Below are 16,949 nucleotides of genomic sequence, written 5' to 3'. Positions count from 1 at the left end.
GGATCTTTTCCTGTTTGCTTCAGATTCGAGAGCTGCAGTTAGAAGCTCGCTCCTGATTTATTTGACCTTCATGTTAAAGCATGAATAGATACAGCATTTGTAAAAACAGAAAATCTCATAAGAATTTTCTTTTAAATCAAATCAAGTTAATGTATGAAGTGGTGGGTGTTTGAATGATCACATCACAACTGGCATTTGTAGGGAACTGAAACATTCTCTCAAGGCAAAAGCTTGAGGAAATTCCTCTCCCAGCAGGAGGTGTGGGCCTTCGGAAGGCTCCTGGGACCCTGACGAGCTCACGGAGTTATCTTTGATCTGGTATCTTGACTTTGGGAATGCACACGTGGTCCTATCAGTCATTACGGAGATAGTGTAATAACTACTACTTTCTTCCGGCTACTGCTTTTTTATCCCCTTAGGAACTAGGGGTTTCTTTTCTTCCTGGGTAAAGATGAGAAAGGATAAAGATTTGAAATTAATTTTTTCCAAAATTATAGACATTTTAGAAGAATAAAACTTAAGTTTGGATCTTTAGTTTTCCTTAAGTTTCTCTTTAAGTTTGACATATCTTTTGTCTTGTTGCTAATAAAAAGATTCAAAAACTATTCTTAGCTGATTTTCTCACATACTCTTTCATCTGTTCCATAATTTTGGGGAGCACATATGATGAGATAATTGATGACACCATAAACCTTGCAGTTGCATAGCTCTCTTCGAAAAGGAAGATTGTGTGGGCACGGGGTATTATATGAGATGGATGACTTCTACCTCTGAAACCAATAATATGTTATATGTTAACTAATTGAATTTAAATGAAAGATTGTGTGTGTGCGCGTGCACGTGCGCATGTGTGGTTCTACGTGTATATGTATTTTTTTGTGTACTGGAGTTGAAAGTCTTTGAAGCTCTTGCATTCAGTGTATGATGGGAAAGGAAGTTTTCTTTCTCCCTCAGACGCTTTCTCCGAGTCCTTCAGTTGGTATAATGCAATCCAGTACAGATTTAAACTTGTGTCCATAGTTCCCAAGAGTTGTGTTTCTGTGGGTTAGTGTCCAGCTGGATGATATACACTCTCCCTGGAGTGGGAGGACAAGTAGATACTCCTGTGTGTGACATAGAAGATGCAAGAGTGTTTTTATCCAGAGGGGTCAAGTAGCCTGGACCTGAAGGTAGATTTAAAGAATCTGGATCATCACAGAGCAAGTAGGAGTTCCTGGTGCCCAGAAGGTACACTAAACAGGGATCTTCTAGTGTAGTTTGCCAAGTTTGCTAAACCGTGGGAGTCTCATATACAACACAATGACCTGGGAAATTGTATTTTTTTTTTTTAAGATTTTATTTATTTGTCAGAGAGAGAGCACACTTGTGCACGAGCACAAGCAGGGGAGCCGCAGTCAGAGAGAGAACGAGACTCCCTTTTGAGCAAGGAGCATGATAAGGGACTTTCCAAAGACCCTGGGATCATGTCCGAGTGGAAGGCAGATTCTTAACCCACTGAGCCGCCCAGGCGTCCGGGAAATTATCAGCGCTCCAAGTGACCGTCCTGGGTGCTAGCAGAAAGTTGCTGCTCCCCAAATGAATCTTTTTTTTTTTTGGTATGTCTTGGGAAGTTATGAAGTCACCTGGAAATACCCTTATAAAATAAAGGACCATAAAATTTGAGGCGGTCACTGGTTGATCAAAGCAGATTGTGGGTGACACAGACGTTCCTGAAGATGGGGCTTCCCAGAAGTCAGTCCTTAGGGTGTCAGGGAGATACAGTCTCCCTGAGTGGGATGACTGAGACTAGAATTTTGATAGCATTCTGATCATGGTATAAAGAACAAGTCCCAGATGTGGTGGCCTTCTGGCCTTCAGAGATGTCCTAATACTCTTCTGCTTGCCTTATCTCCTAGTTCACTGTTGCTCTGTACTATTTTGACCTTCCATTTCCCTCTGATGCAGGTACATATTCTTACATATTCTTACGCTCTTCTGTAATGTTCTCTGTAGGGGGCCACAAGGTCCTTTTTAATCCTAAAGGTGCAAGTTGATTACAACATGCTTGTTTGTTTCTCTTAAATGGAAGTACTTGGCCAACTCCTCTTTGTATGTGGGAGGTCTCCAGGCAACTGTGAATAACTTTTAAAGGCTGCTAAGAGGTCAAGAAGTGCTTTGCTGGGTCTTGTTCTGTCTCTTTAAAAGCAGGCTTCTTGGTCTTGATTGGGCCCCAAAATTCTGTTTCTTCCTCGACTGTCTTGGGCTCTCTGCAGCTACATTAGAGGCTGTTGCAGCCTCTGTTCCAGCCTGGGTCTCTGACCCTTTCACACACCGAGATCCAGGCTGCTGCTTTGTACGCAGGGCAGATGTGTTGAAACATCCTACCTTACGCCATCTTCAAGTGCTGGATGTTTACAAGAGAATCCCATCATCCTGATTTTTCTGTACCCCAGTGCCTTCGCAGTTCTTAGACTCTCACAGATGTAATGCTGTGGTCAATCTGTTACTCTTTTCTTCATGGACTCAGCAAAAAAGTGTCAAAGAATGGTAGCCATTTCCTCTCCTTTATCACTAGTACCTAAGTGATCACCAAATCTTGTCATTTATTTTGAAATTTTCCTGCCTTTTTCCCTGGGTTCTTAAATACACCACCTATCTTCTGACCTCCAGTTCATACTGAAATCCATTGTGCTCAGCCTACCAGGCCAATCTTACTCATTTTTCTTTATAAAGTGGGAATTACTGTACCAGTCTGGCAGGGCTGCTACAAGGATTACAGATCTTCCTTGACTTACCGTTGGGGTTATATGCCAGTAAACCCGTCCAAAGTTGAAAATTGCCATGAGTTGCATTTAATGCAGCTAACTTACTGAATATCAGAGCTTAGCTTAGCCACCTTCATTGTGCTCAGAACACTCCCATTAGCTTACAGTTGGGCAAAAATCACCTAACACAAAGCCTATTTTATAATAAAGTGTTGAATAGCCCATGTAATTTATTGAATACTGTTCTGAAAGTGGAAAGAGAATGGTTGGTGTGGGTACGGAATAATTGTAAGCATATCGGCTGTTGACCTCATCATTGTGTGGCTGACTGGGAGCTTTGGCTCACTGTCGTTAACCAGCATCAGGAGTGTCACTAGCCCAGGAAAAGATCAGAACTCAAAGTGGTATGGTTTCTACTCAGTGTATATGGCTTTCCCACCATCATAAAGCTGAAAAATCGTAAGTCGAACCTGTGAGTTGGGTACCGTTTGTAGATGTCACGTAAAGTGTTAATCATACTGTCTGACGCAGTCAGTATTCGGCACATGGCAGCGTACCAGACTCCTCTCCTCCCTGAATCTGATTGTTCTTCACCTCACCTTTCACACCGCGGAAGCAAGCAGCAAAACGCATAGACAAAAGTGTGGGATAGAGAGCCCCCGTGAGCCTTGATTCGAGGCCTTGACTTCTGCTTGACTGGCTGTAAGATTTCAGGCAAATTACTTGTATTCTTTATTATTTTTTAAATTTTATTTATTTATTCGACAGAGAGATCCCAATTAGTCAGAGAGGCAGGGAGAGAGAGAGTAAGGCAAGCAGGCTCCCCGCTGAGCAGAGAGCCCGATGCGGGACTCGATCCCAGGACGCTGGGATCATGACCTGAGCGGAAGGCACAGGCTTAACCCACTGAGCCACCCAGGCGCCCCTGATTCCTTATATTCTTTTTATTTTTTCACTTTAAAATGGAAACAGTTATACCGACCACTAGGACTGGTAGAAGGATAAAATGCGGTGACGTTGGTCGAGGGGGGATGCTTCCTTAAGTAAAGGCAGTTGCTGTGCAGATGCTCCTTGTCTTCGTCCTGCCCGGAGCGCTTCTGTCCGTTCCGCAGTGTCCGGTGAGGACGTGTAGGAGTTTCGGGGCCGCCTCACGAGTGTTTCCTCTCTTCTTCCTCTTGCAGGTTGAGTCCATCCACAGTAATGGCCGCGGCCTTACCCAGGACGCTGGGGGAGTTGCAGCTGTATAGAATCTTACAGAAAGCCAATCTGCTGTCTTATTTTGACGCCTTTATCCAACAAGGTGGTGACGATGTGCAGCAGCTCTGTGAAGCGGGGGAGGAGGAGTTCTTGGAAATCATGGCCCTCGTGGGCATGGCCAGCAAGCCCCTGCACGTCCGAAGGCTCCAGAAGGCGCTGAGAGACTGGGTGACGAACCCCGGCCTGTTCAACCAGCCGCTGACCTCGCTGCCCGTCAGCAGCATCCCCATCTACAAGCTGCCCGAGGGCTCGGCCGCCTGGCTGGGCGTGTCCTGCAGCAGCTACGACCGGGGCAGCAGCGCCCGCGAGCCGCACCTGAAGATCCCCAAGTGCGCCGCCGCCACCTGCGTGCAGAGCTTGGCGCAGGGCAAGGCCGACGCGGCGGGCAGCGTGGTGCTGCCGGGCCTCGGGGAGGCCAGACTCTGGCAGGGCCCCCACGCCCCCGAGAGCGAGCACAGCCTCTCCCCCGCCGACCTGGGCTCGCCCGCGTCCCCCCGAGAGAGCAGCGAGGCGCTGGACGCGGCCGCCGCGCTCTCCGTGGCCGAGTGCGTGGAGCGGCTGGCGCCGTCGCTGCCCAGGAGCGACGCGGGCGACGTGCGGGAGCTGCTGAGGAGCAACAAGAAGCTGGCCAAGATGGTGGGCCACATCTTCGACATGAGCGACGACGACCCGCGCAAGGAGGAGGAGATCCGCAAGTACAGCGCCATCTACGGCCGCTTCGACTCCAAGAGGAAGGACGGGAAGCACCTCACGCTGCACGAGGTGAGGCGCCGCCGGGCCCTGCCGCCGCGCCCGCGGCCGCCCTCGTCGCTCCTCCGCGAGGCGGGAGCGCGCTCGGGCCCGGCCGCCGGGAGACGCGGCCCGGGAGCGGCGCCGGAGACGCTGGGTGTTGGCGGGTGGTCCCCGGCCGCCTCTGTCGCGCCGGGGCGTGTCCGCGAGGGGAGGGGCCGCCGCGTGGGGGCTTCCGGGGACCCCGGGTTGCAGCGGGGGAGCCGGAAGCCTTGGCGCTCGACGGCGGCCGGCTTTTTAGTGAAGACGTAAAATAGGATTTTATTTTATTTTTTTTTTTTTAAATAGGATTTTTAAATAGAACCATTCGCTTAAAAGGCACGTGGGGTGCCTGGGCGGCTCAGTCAGGGCAGCGTCTGACTCTTGATGTCGGCTCAGGTCGCCCTGTCAGGGTTGCGCGATCGAGTCCCGCGGGGGGCTCCGCGCTGCGCCTGGAGCCTGCCTGAGGGTCTGTGTCCGCCCCTCCTCTCCCTCTTCCACAGAGGGAGGACGACAGGTGGCCTTTTTCGTAGACTTTAGAGAAAAAAGTTACAGGAAAAAATGACCAGAACTGAAAAGTAATTTTCAATTAGCATAGACAACACAGTTTCATTAGATGAATGTGACAAGCGTTAGGATGGATTCGAACATTGTTTCGGTTTGACGTTCGGCGTTAAAATCCTCATCGTCTGTCTGTAGCGCTCGGTCCAGAAACACCCTTCCCGGGCGGAGGGCGCGTCCACGTCTCGTGCACGCGTCGCCGCCGCCTTCTAGTGCGTCTGGTCCGGGCGTCACTGCTGAGATGCAGCCCAAGGATAAGCTTACGTCTGTTCTGATAAGTTTTCCCACAAGTAGAATGACCTTCCCTTCCCTTCCCATTTCTGCCCCTGCAGACACCGCTGTCGCAGTACCTTAAACACTTTCCTGTACTTACTTGTATGCTGATCTGTCCCTCACGGTGCACTTTGGTTTTCTTCAGGGCAGAGATAGTGTCTCGTTCACGTTTATATCCTCAGAGTCTAACACACCCTATACATGTTTGGCAAATAAATGCATTTTCAGAGTTAAAAAGACTATCTTATTGCTAAATTTTTTATAGCGTTTATCGTATAGAAGAAATAAATCCTGTAGGAGAAAGAAAATGTTCATTCGAATATAGTATTCCATGTAAGAAACATTAGGTTTTTCCCCTCAGACATGTACTTTAACACAGCAAAGAATGTATACTTACTGCAGAATTATTCAGTTATTACAAAAGGATGTAAAGAAATTGCATCTGTAAACTTTCACATAGTTTTCTTCACGTGTACAAATAAGGGATCGTATTTGGTACACTATCCTCTAATTCCTTTTTTTAAAAAAAACTTGTAACATTATACTCACAGTGCAATATATATTAGCTGTCTTTCCACATGAATACACCTAGAGTTACCTTTTTTATTTTGGGGTCGTGTTGTATTCCAAAATGTGAATGTGCCCTTATTTATTTATCTGAACCATTCACTTGGTGTCATTTAGGATGTTCCTATTTTTTTTGATACTACATATGGCGGACATGAACATTATATACGTACTCCTTTACAGACAGACTTGGCGTGTTTTCCTGTAGAATAGATTCCAACATGTAGAATAATGGAATCAAAGAATATATAGATTTAATATTTTAGTAGATACTGCTGAATTGCCTTACAAAACTGCAACTTTATAATTCCATTATTACATGCAACTGTCCATTTCTCCATACTTTTTTTTTTTTAAAGAATTTATTTATTTATTTGACAGACAGAGATCACAAGTAGGCAGAGAGGCAGGCAGAGAGAGAGGGAGAAGCAGGCTCCCCGCTGAGCAGAGAGCCCGAGGTGGGGCTCGATCCCAGGACCCTGGGTTCATGACCTGAGCCGAGGCCAGAGGCTTTAACCCACTGAGCCACCCAGGCGCCCCTCTCCACACTCTTGATAATACTGCATTTATCATTCTTTTTAATCTTTGACAGTCTAATAGATGAAAAATTTTCATTGCTCAAATTTACTTTACTTAGTGAGGATGAGTATCTTTTCATATGTATAACAGACATAAAATTTTATGTTCTTATCATTTGTTTTGTTTTACTTGTTTAATGTTTAATTGTTTGATGTTTTAATTTATTTTTCTTACCCCTAAGAAATTTGATTGGTTAGAACTTTTTATATTTTAAGGATATTAACCTTTTGTCTTACGTTGTAAACATTTTCACAGATTATCATTTGTCCTTTGACCTTTCAGACTCATTTGCCGTGTGGAAGTTTAATTTTATATAGTAATATTTATTGATCTTATCCTATATGTTTTCATTAGTCTAGTTCTCTATTCCTTTACCAGTATAGAATTACTTTAATTACTGTAGCTAAATAATGTATTTTGATATCTGGAAAGGCAAGTGTTCCTTCAGTAGTCTTGTTTTGTAGCTTCTATCTTTCTGGGTGGTCATGCATTTCTTTCTCCAAATGTAATTTTTATATTTATTTATTAAAAGATTTTATTTATTTGAGAGAGAGTAGGAGTGTGCATGCATGAGCAAGGGGAGGGGCAGAAGGAGAGGATGAGGAGACTCCCTACCGAGTAGGGTGCCAATGTGGAGCTTAATCCCGGGACACTAAGATTATGACCTGAGCTGAAGTCAGACACCCAACCTACTGAGCCACCCAGAGGCCCCTCCAAATGAAATGTTTAATGCATTTATTAAATTGCCCAAACATTTCTATGGTATTTTTATTAAATTCCTTAAAGGTATGGATTAATTTGAGAAAAACTGACATACTTAAAATAATGAAAACTCCATATAGTAGTGTAGTGCATATATTCACATATTTAGATCTTTTATATTCCTCCGTGATTCTACAGTTTTTTATTCACGTGTCACAGAGGTTTCGCATATTTCTTGTTAGGTCAAATACTGTGAAGTATATATACACATATTAAATGTCTTCTATATATTTAAGTTTTTATTTAATAGAGGATATGCAAATATATAAGATTTTAAAAGGATATAATTATAAATGAAAATTTTCCCCGCTTTTAAAAAAAGATTACTGTCACTGGCTGATTTTTGTATATTAATCTTGTTTTCGGCAATTCCACTGTCATATTTTTAAATAAATGCTTTTAGATGTGAATGCATACTGGAGCTTAAAATAAGGAAATTGGTTAGCAAAATGTTTTAAGTAACAGTGCATCTGATTTGATCTATTTTGGGCATATCCTTTTGTAATTGTATGTATAGTTGCCATACAGTAACTGACTCACAAGAACTTAGGAATCCATCTAGAAAATACAGTTAGCATTATAATTCAGACACACTTTGATGCTTTCATTACCCATGAATTAATGGAGGAATCTACCAAAAGGCAATTATGGTTGTCATTAATAGAAAACAAAGGGCAATACATGTTGGTAATTTTAGTTTCATGCTTTAATCTAGTTTCTAATGTAATTTTAAAATATAGCAGATGAAACACAAAGTTGAGTCAGTATATTTTCAAACTGAAAGTATGTTAAGAGATGACTTTGATAAATCAAATCAACCTTACTTTTTTTCTTTTTAAAGTCCTAACCTACTTTTAAAAAATAGAAAAATTATTTCACACTTGGCTTTTGCTTAAGGTTTCTTTGCTTCTTTGGATAAATAGGTACAGATGGTATTTAGGTAATGAGATTATCATGAGTTTCCCAAAATAAGAGAACACTCAGAATGAGTGCTAGAAGGCTGAGATGTGGGGGCCGGGGCTTTAGAATATGTGGCTTGTATTTTTGAAACTTAGACCACTTGTTATTTGTAAACTCAAGTATGTGAATCTTGTCCAAAAATACAGTTTAGGATAGATGTCTATGAATCAGGATGCTTCCTTCAAACCAGTAGCCATTCAGCAGCTTGGTGGATATTATGAAATCCTGAGAGAATGAAAAGAAAGGTACTACATTAAGTGTACCTCCTAGGTATGGCAATTTCACATTTTCTCCCTTGACTATTTAAAATGAGTGAAAGATACATGAGTTTTAATAAATTCCTAAGATTAAAGAACAGTACTGGTTTGTCCTCAATTTCCAAATAAGGAAATATATGACTCATTGTTAAGTCACTGTCAGTATTTGAGAGTTTTCTTCATGAACCCCATGTGGACACTGTTCTTTCAATCTTTCAAGACCTACAGCTGTAATATGTAGGTCACTAGTGAATGAAAACCAAAAAGTTATCTGCACCTGAAAACATTTTTTCAGCTCTAAACTACATAAAATTCTCTTTCTTACATGCATTTTTATACTTGTTTCCAAATGTACTATATATCAGGCAGTAAAGAATTATGAAATTAATCATTGTTAGAATTAACACTTTTTTGTTTTCTTAAAGCTAGAAAATCAGCGATGGTCTTGGTACCTGGCTGGATATGGCCTGGTGTATAGGAGTCAGACCATGAAGATAGTGTGAGTGGCTGGGCCTTGAACCGCACTCGGTTGTGGGGGTGAGGCCGGTTCTAAGGGACAAACCCCAAAGTGTTAGAAGTCCAGGCAGACAGGATGTTCCGTCTTTCCCGAGGTGTGTTACACTGTAAGCAGACAAGCAGTGTGTGTCAGATCTTAAGTCAGTGAATGGATGAGGAGAAAGAAACTGAAAGTTGAGAGCAGCAAGGCAGTGGAGGAGGCAGGAGCTTGCGGTATCAGAAATGTGAGATTGTTGTCAGACAGCAACTTCCAATTGGAGAGTTCCGGCACTTAAAGATGGGAGGAGGAGGATGGGTAAGTGGGTAAGTTGTAGACCTACTGGAAATTCTATAGGAACTGAAGTGTGTGTGTTACTAAGATAAGGACTTGGGCGCATAGAATATGCCACATTTAGGCCAGTTTTCCTTGTAGTGTTGAGAAGTCAAGGCTGAAGCTTTCAGAGGAATCCAGCAGTCTTAGTTTTGAGAGGGGAGGACTTTTGAACCTGGGACCCCCATAGACCTGAATACATTATTGGTAAGTTATGATGCTTTATTCTAAACTCTTAGAAAGCATTGATTTCAGCATCATATGCTTGAAAAGAATTTTTTTTAATCGTTTTAAAAAATGGGTTATAGGACTATCAGGGTAGTCTGCTTTTGAGTCATCTTGGTAAGTCACATTTTTCTAAATATGTCCATTTCATCTAAGTTTTCAAACTCATTATTGTAAAGTTGTTTATCGTTTTAAAGACCTACTATTGGTTGTACATTTCTCTCATCTTTTTTTTTTTACGATTTATTTATTCAAGAGAGTGTATCTGCATGAGTGGGGGGAAGGGCAGAGGGAGAGAATCTTCAAGCACATTCCCGCTGAGCATGGAGCATGATGTGGGGCTCCTTCCCACAACCTGCGAGATCATGATCGGAGTCAAAACCGAGTCCAACGCTTAACCAACTGAGCCACCCAGCCACTCCCGTTTGTCTCTTTTTCCCCCAGATCAGTTTTGCCAGAGATTTGTCTGTTTTATTCATCTTTTCAGGGGTGTTTGAACTACAGCCTGTGGGCCAAATGTGGCCCACCTCCTGCTTTTGCAGTAAGTTTTCGTTAGAGCACAGCCAGGCCAGGTCATTGATGTACTCTGTGCGACAGCTTTTGAGCTACAGCTTCAGAGTTCAGTAGTTGTAACAAAGACTCTTTGGCCTGTTAAGCCTAAAATATTTACTATCTAATCTTTTACAGCAAAAGCTTTCCAATCCCTGATCTTTAAAGGAGCAACTTTTGGCTTAGTTGATATTCTTAGTTGTGCCGTGTGTGTGTGTGTGTGTTCGTGTGTGTTCGTGTGTGTTCGCGCGCGCTCGCGCTTACAGTTCATTTTATTGTTCTTTTCTAACTTAACTCAGGTGCTTCCTAGTTCATTGACGTTTAGCTGTTCTTCTTTTCTAATGTAAGCAATTAAGGCTGTAAATTCTCACTGTATACTGATTTGGTGTAATTCCCAAAGTTTTGGTATCAAGTTCCACCCCCCCCCAATTCTGATTACTTCTCTTTTTATTTATGATTTCTTAGCCATGAATTATTTGAAGTGTTTTTTCATTTCCAAATATGAGGGCTTTTCCTTAATTATTTTTCTAATCATTTTTAACTGAATTACATTGTGGTCAGAGCACATGGTTTGCATATATTAAAATCCATTGAGATTTTAGTGTGGTTTAGTGTGGTTCAGTGTGGCCCGTGTTCCGTGTGTGTTTCTGCAGGTGGCGTGTTCTGTGTGTGTCTGTTTTAGCAAGCTTACGCTAAGGTAGTCTGTTTTTGTCTGCTTGCTCTGTCAGGAACAGTTGTGTGAAAACCGGCTACTGTGGTTGTGGAGTTCTCTGTTTCTCTCTGTGTTCTGCACCAACTCTTCTAATCTTTCATAGCCCATTTTGCTTTAAAAGCCTATTTTGTATGATATTAATACAAGTACATGTGTTTTCTCTTTGTTATCTTTTTACCATCCTTCTACTTTCAGTTTTTCTGAATCCATGTTTTATATCCAACTCTTGTATTGGAATTAAAAAATTAGGCACATTTTTCTTTTACCTGGAATGATTGACTTATTTACACTTTTTATAATGACTACTATTCTGAATTTATTTCCCTTCTTTTATTTTGTATTTCTGTCCCTCCCTTTCTTTAGATCTGATTTACTGTCTGGAATTAGTTTCCTTTAGTCTGAAGTTTATCTATCATGTAGAAGTTTCTTTTCTTTTCTTCTTCTTCTTTTTTTTTTTTTTATTTTTATGTAGAAGTTTCTTAACAGAGGCCTACAGATGGCAAATTCTGTCCTATCACAACCCACTGGAAAACATCTTTATTTTGCCCTCGTTGTTTATTCTGGGTATCAAATCCTGTATTGTCCTTTATCTTCCCTTACTAATTGAAGATATTTCCTTGGCTTTTGGTTTTCATTGTCGTGTTTATAATCAGTGTTGTCTGTTGTTTGCTTTTGAAGTTTTCTGTTTGCCCCTACCCCAGTTTTCTCTCTCTCTCTGTTTTCTCAGTTTTTCTTGATCTTTTTTATTATTCTTTAGTCACATTTTCAACTCTTTTACTTTTCTAAAGTTTTTGAGGGTCTTATTCTGTCATTTCTGCTGGTTTTCTACTTTTGATGCCTAGTTCTTTGGATATTTTACGATTTCTGTCTATAACTCATATTTCTTAGAACTGTGGGAATGTTTTGAGGCCTAGGAAGAAAACGGATTCTTCTAGAGGTTGTTTGCTTTGTCTTCTACCAGTCACCTGTGTTCTGCACAGTACCACTCTGGAACCCTGTGAAAAAAATCCTCAGCCCACACAGTGTAAATTAGGGCTGAAAATCATGTGCAGGCTGATTTGGGGGGGTGGTTTATGAAATCTCGAGGGAGTATCTTCTGTTTTCCCCTACTCAGTAGCAGGGTTCAAGACAGGTAATTTCCCTTGCGTTCTCCTGGGAGTACAGGTGTATTTCTAATTCAGGCTTACAGTGGGGGTGTGGTGGTTTGGGATTTCAGCTTGTGGTGGGAGGGTTCTCAGACTCCCTCCCCTTTGGTGGATCCTGGGTTTTTCCTCCTGTCCTCTTCCCACACTAACCAGACCTGTGAGGTTGCGAGCTGAAGCTCAGTGTCATCTGGTCTAGCAGCTGTCCTCAACTTACTTCTTTGTCTTCATTCATTTTATCCTTACTAGTCCTTACTGTTGTCTTGCTGGCTTAATGATGGCATTTAAGATATTTTTCCTCCTATTTTTATCCAATATTCTTTGTTGTTTTCTGTGAGGAGGCCAGTCATTCCCTCCCTGTACTGGAAATGAAAGCTTTGATTGCCTTTTGAGCTACCCTGTGACACAGCATTCTCATGGTATTTTTATGCTAACACTACAAAAAGGGAAAGTTACAGTCATTTGGTTGTTAAAGATTATAATTTTAACTACCAGTAAAGAAAACTTGAGGTCTAGTTACAAATGATAGAAAGCTAACTTTAAGGAATAGTTAACACAAAAATATGAATGGAATTTTGACATTTTTAGCCACAAAAAAGAGGAATTGGAGGAAGTAAACCAATTAGAATATCTATTTTATATTTTTAACAAAACTAGAACCGTAGGGTCACGTGGGTGTCTCAGTTGATTAAGTATCTGACTCTTGATCTCAGCTCAGGTCTTGATCTCAGGGTCCTGAGTTCAAGCCCCACCTTGAGCTCCACACTGTGTGTGATGCCTACTTAAAGAAACTAAAGACTTAGAATTTTTACTACTACTACTACTACTACTACTACTACTACTACTTCTTCTTCTTCTTCTTCTTCTTCTTTTTATAATTTTAAGTAGGCTCCCACATCCTGTGTGGGGCTCAAACTCAGGACCCTGGGATCAAGAGTCACACGCTCCACCAACTGAGCCAGCCAGGTGCCCCTGGAAACTTAGAATTTTTAAAAAACCTGGTATGGTACTGCAGTGACTAACATATTAGAGTATTTGTATAATTTTTAAAAATACATCATAATACTTACTGATTTAATTATTAACAATAAGGAGCATGAAATACAGAAAACATCAATAGAAAATGCAATTTTTGAGGGGATCCCTGATGAATCAGCTTCTTACTACAACTTGAGGTGAGCGATAGTTATTTCTACAACCTCAGTTTTAATACCAGAAGTTTCCCTAAGGTCTTGGAGAGCTCAGTCAACTTTTTTGATCTCTCGAAGACTGAATTCAGTAACAGAGAATATACTATGTTTGTGTTTTTGGTTTCTGGTAGGTTGATGGAATACTAGAACACTATTTTCAGTTGATGTTGAAAGGTTATTTTCTGTGGTTGTGCTTAAGGTGGTACCTCTGAAATGTCAGTTAAAACACCTTACTAACAGTCCGAAGCTCTCCCTACTAATTTAGGGTACGAATGCAAGAAAGAAAGGGCTACCTAAGAAGGGGTTTAAGAAGGTCTTCAAGGTCATTGTAGCTACTGCTTTTCCAAAATTGAAGTTAATTTATTTAGGAAATCATTCTTTAAAGTATATTTCACTTTTAGCTCCAGTTACATTGTGCCTTTCAAAAGCACTTAAGCGCTAGCTAGATAAGTCAGTCAGAGAAAGACAATTATCATAAGATCTCCCTGATATGAGGAAGTTGAGAGGCAACGTGGGGGTTTGAGGGGTAGGAAAGGAATAAAGGAAACAAGATGGGATTGGGAGGGAGACAAACCATAAGAGACTCTTAATCTCACAAAACAAACTGAGGGTTGGGGCGGGGGAGGGAGAGGGTGGTTGGGTTATGGACATTGGGGAGGGTATGTGCTATGGTGAGTGCTGTGAAGTGTGTAAGCTTGACGATTCACAGACCTGTACTGCTGGGGCTAATAAGACATTATATGTTAATAAAAATAAATAGATAAATATATTTTTTAAAAAAGCACTTAGCGAAGAAATTGATCTGTTGATGATTCTTTAGGAAAAGGGGAGAAGACTGAAAACACATTGTTCCTATTATGCTCTCATTTTCAGTTGTGGGTTTAAAATAGGAGGCCCGGGTGTATTATAACCTTGTCCGTAGCAAAATTGTTTGAGAATTAGACAATGTAAATTATAGGTAGAAATCTGGGGAGGGGGATGTTAGATACATGATTTATATCACACACCATAACACAGTCTAAATGGTTTCAGCACTTAAGTGGAAAAAATAAAACTGTTATGCCAAATTACAGGAAACCATTCATGTTTTAGGGTAAGAAGGGAGTTTCTATGCATGGCACCCAAGACAAAAACCGTGAGGCTAATGATAAAGTATGAAAAAGAAAAGCCACTGCATAATGGAGAGTTAGTGCTCTTAATGAATAAAGAGTTCCTGAAGTCCCTGAGAAACCAAATAGTGCAGTAGAAGAAACAGGCAACTGCCATGAGTAAGCAAATTTAAAAATACTTTATGAGAAAAAGGTTCAGTTTTATAGTCAAAGGATTGTAAATTACAACCAAATGATACTGAAAATACATCAAATTGGTAAAGCTTTTAAAATAAAATGGCCAGTATTGGTTGATTCTGGATAATGGATCTTCATATAATTGTTGGTAGTGTTATGATTTGGAGCAGTTTTCCTGGAGAGTAATTTGGGGAAATCTATAAATCTTGTAAAATTTAGTATATTCTGTGACCTGACAAATTTATTCTTAGGAGTTTATTCCAAGAAAATAATTGAATATGTGTGCAAAGATACACAGTTAAGAACATTCTTTGCAGCTTATCTTGTAATACATGAAAAAGTGGGGGTAGTTTCATGTTCATAGTGAGGTTGGTTTAAATAATATATTGCTCTTCCCTACAATGGAATATTGTATGTCTAGGTAGTAAAAATGACATCGTAAAGAATATTTACTCATTTATCAGCCAACAGGTACTTGTTGAGTAGCCAACCCATGCTAGATGCTGACGTAAATAAGCTAAGTTTCTGCCTAACAACATGATAGAAGTAAAAAATACAGCATACATAAGTGAAAAAAGGCAGTTACAAATCTGTATTCACATACATGTTTGTATGTACACAGATATTAGAGTAATATACATTAAAATATTAATAGATGGGGGTGCCAGCTGACTCAGTTGGTCAAGCATCTGCCTTCAGTTCAGGTTTAGGTCTTAGGGGCTTGGGATCAAGTCCCACATTGGGCTTCCGGCTCTGCAGGGAGCCTGCTTCTCCCTCTGCCTCTATTTCTCTGTGTGTCTCATGAATAAATAAATAAAATCTTAAATAAAAAATAAAATATTAATAGATGGAAGGTTTGCACTCTGCATCGCCACCATTCTGCATTGCATTAATAGACGGAAGGCTGAATTTCTTCTGTTGCTTCTCTGTATTTTTGAAAATTTTAAATATAGAACATTTTTGTGAACAGAATGGGATGCCCGGGTAGGAAGGAAGTAAATGCCTGTTTTTTTATGAAAGGAAAACAAGAACTAATACTAAGAACAGCCTTGTGCCAGGTGTGTCTCATTTTCTTTCTTGTTAGTCACTTGAGGTAGTTCCCGTTTTGATTATCCTGTTTTTGCCTCTGAGAACCCTGAGGCTCTGAGAAGTTTTTAGACGCCCAGAGTCACACAGATGCTAAGTGTTGCAGCAGGACTCACCTCAGGTCTGTCTGCCATTACTCTGTTTGCCGTCAGTCATGCCTGCAATGAGTATGTTTCTTGCTTTTTGAAAAAGTTTGATATACTGCTTGGCAATTCCCTACATCTATTTACATTGGCAAAATTATGTGAAAAAAACTTTTCTAATTATACGATTAACAGATTTTCAGTGTGGATAACATTGCTATTTTAAGTTTCAATACAGTTGTTGTGTCAAGTAGCAATTCTGTATTGACATTATTTAACACTTAGATAAAAGAGTGGGATTAGATTAATTTTAGAGACTTAGTGACTCCAAGACCCTGATTTTCCTTTATGGCCCTAGTCTGTGATAACTCTGTTTTTTGACTAAGTAATTTGATAAATATTTAACTCAAATCATCTAACTCTTACTCCTTCCTAAGAAGTTTCATATCAGTTCACACTGAAAAAAAAATACCTGCCAGACCACGTATACTCGCTTTTAGTTAGGGAAATAGTATCAACAAGTCATATCAAATCCTTGGCTTTTCATGAAAATGAGATACAGAATTTTTTTTTTACTTTATTTTGCTTATTTTCCATAAATCCATGCCTAAACAAAAATTAAGCATATAAATACATAAAACCAGGGTGACTATTTTGGTTAATTCGAGTTCTGAGAGATGGTAGGTGATGTGATTTTCTTCTGAAATTAGGTCGTAGGACTAATAAAGACCTATCCTGATTTTTATAAACTATGATCTCATTATACAATGTGACATTTTTTATCCTTAAGTGAAACATTTTTCTTAATTGATGAAATACAGATGTTTATAATTTTTAAACTCTGTTTGGATACACAGCTCACTGTTAATGAAGCGGCTGCTCAGCTCTGTGTGAAGGATAACGCGCTACTGACGAGAAGAGATGAACTGTTTGCCCTAGCCAGGCAGATTTCTCGAGAAGTCACCTACAAATATACCTACAGAACCACTAAGTAAGTGTCTAACTAATTGGCAGGCAATATTTTTGCATTGCTTGGTAGTGGTAGAACTTACAGCATTACCCATTGATAGAATATAGGCATTTTTTTTTTTAAATAGAAGTGTAATGTGACTGTGGTTCTAT

General features: G+C 40.6%; 1 protein-coding gene across 4 annotated transcripts in view; it reads left to right on the top strand.

The window, feature by feature from the left end:
- NAB1 (NGFI-A binding protein 1) overlaps positions 1-16,949 on the top strand; it is a 44,022-nt gene that overhangs the window by 6,105 nt on the left and 20,968 nt on the right. For 2 of the 4 annotated variants that reach the window (XM_080798610.1, XM_080798608.1), the window contains exons 2-3: positions 3,926-4,763; positions 16,685-16,818. In XM_080798610.1, the coding sequence (XP_080654736.1) occupies positions 3,945-4,763; positions 16,685-16,818 (953 nt within the window). In that variant the 5' untranslated portion in view covers positions 3,926-3,944. Of the gene's footprint in view, positions 1-2,119; positions 3,447-3,925; positions 4,764-16,684; positions 16,819-16,949 lie in introns of those variants that run through there. The other 2 variants (XM_080798609.1, XM_080798611.1) reach the window with 2 other exon arrangements.

This window comes from Martes martes (assembly GCF_963455335.1).
Source record: "Martes martes genome assembly, chromosome: 3".
In the NCBI taxonomy this organism is placed as follows: Eukaryota; Metazoa; Chordata; class Mammalia; order Carnivora; family Mustelidae; genus Martes; species Martes martes.
Note: the sequence above shows the minus strand (reverse complement) of the source record. Positions and strands in the feature narration are given on the sequence as shown.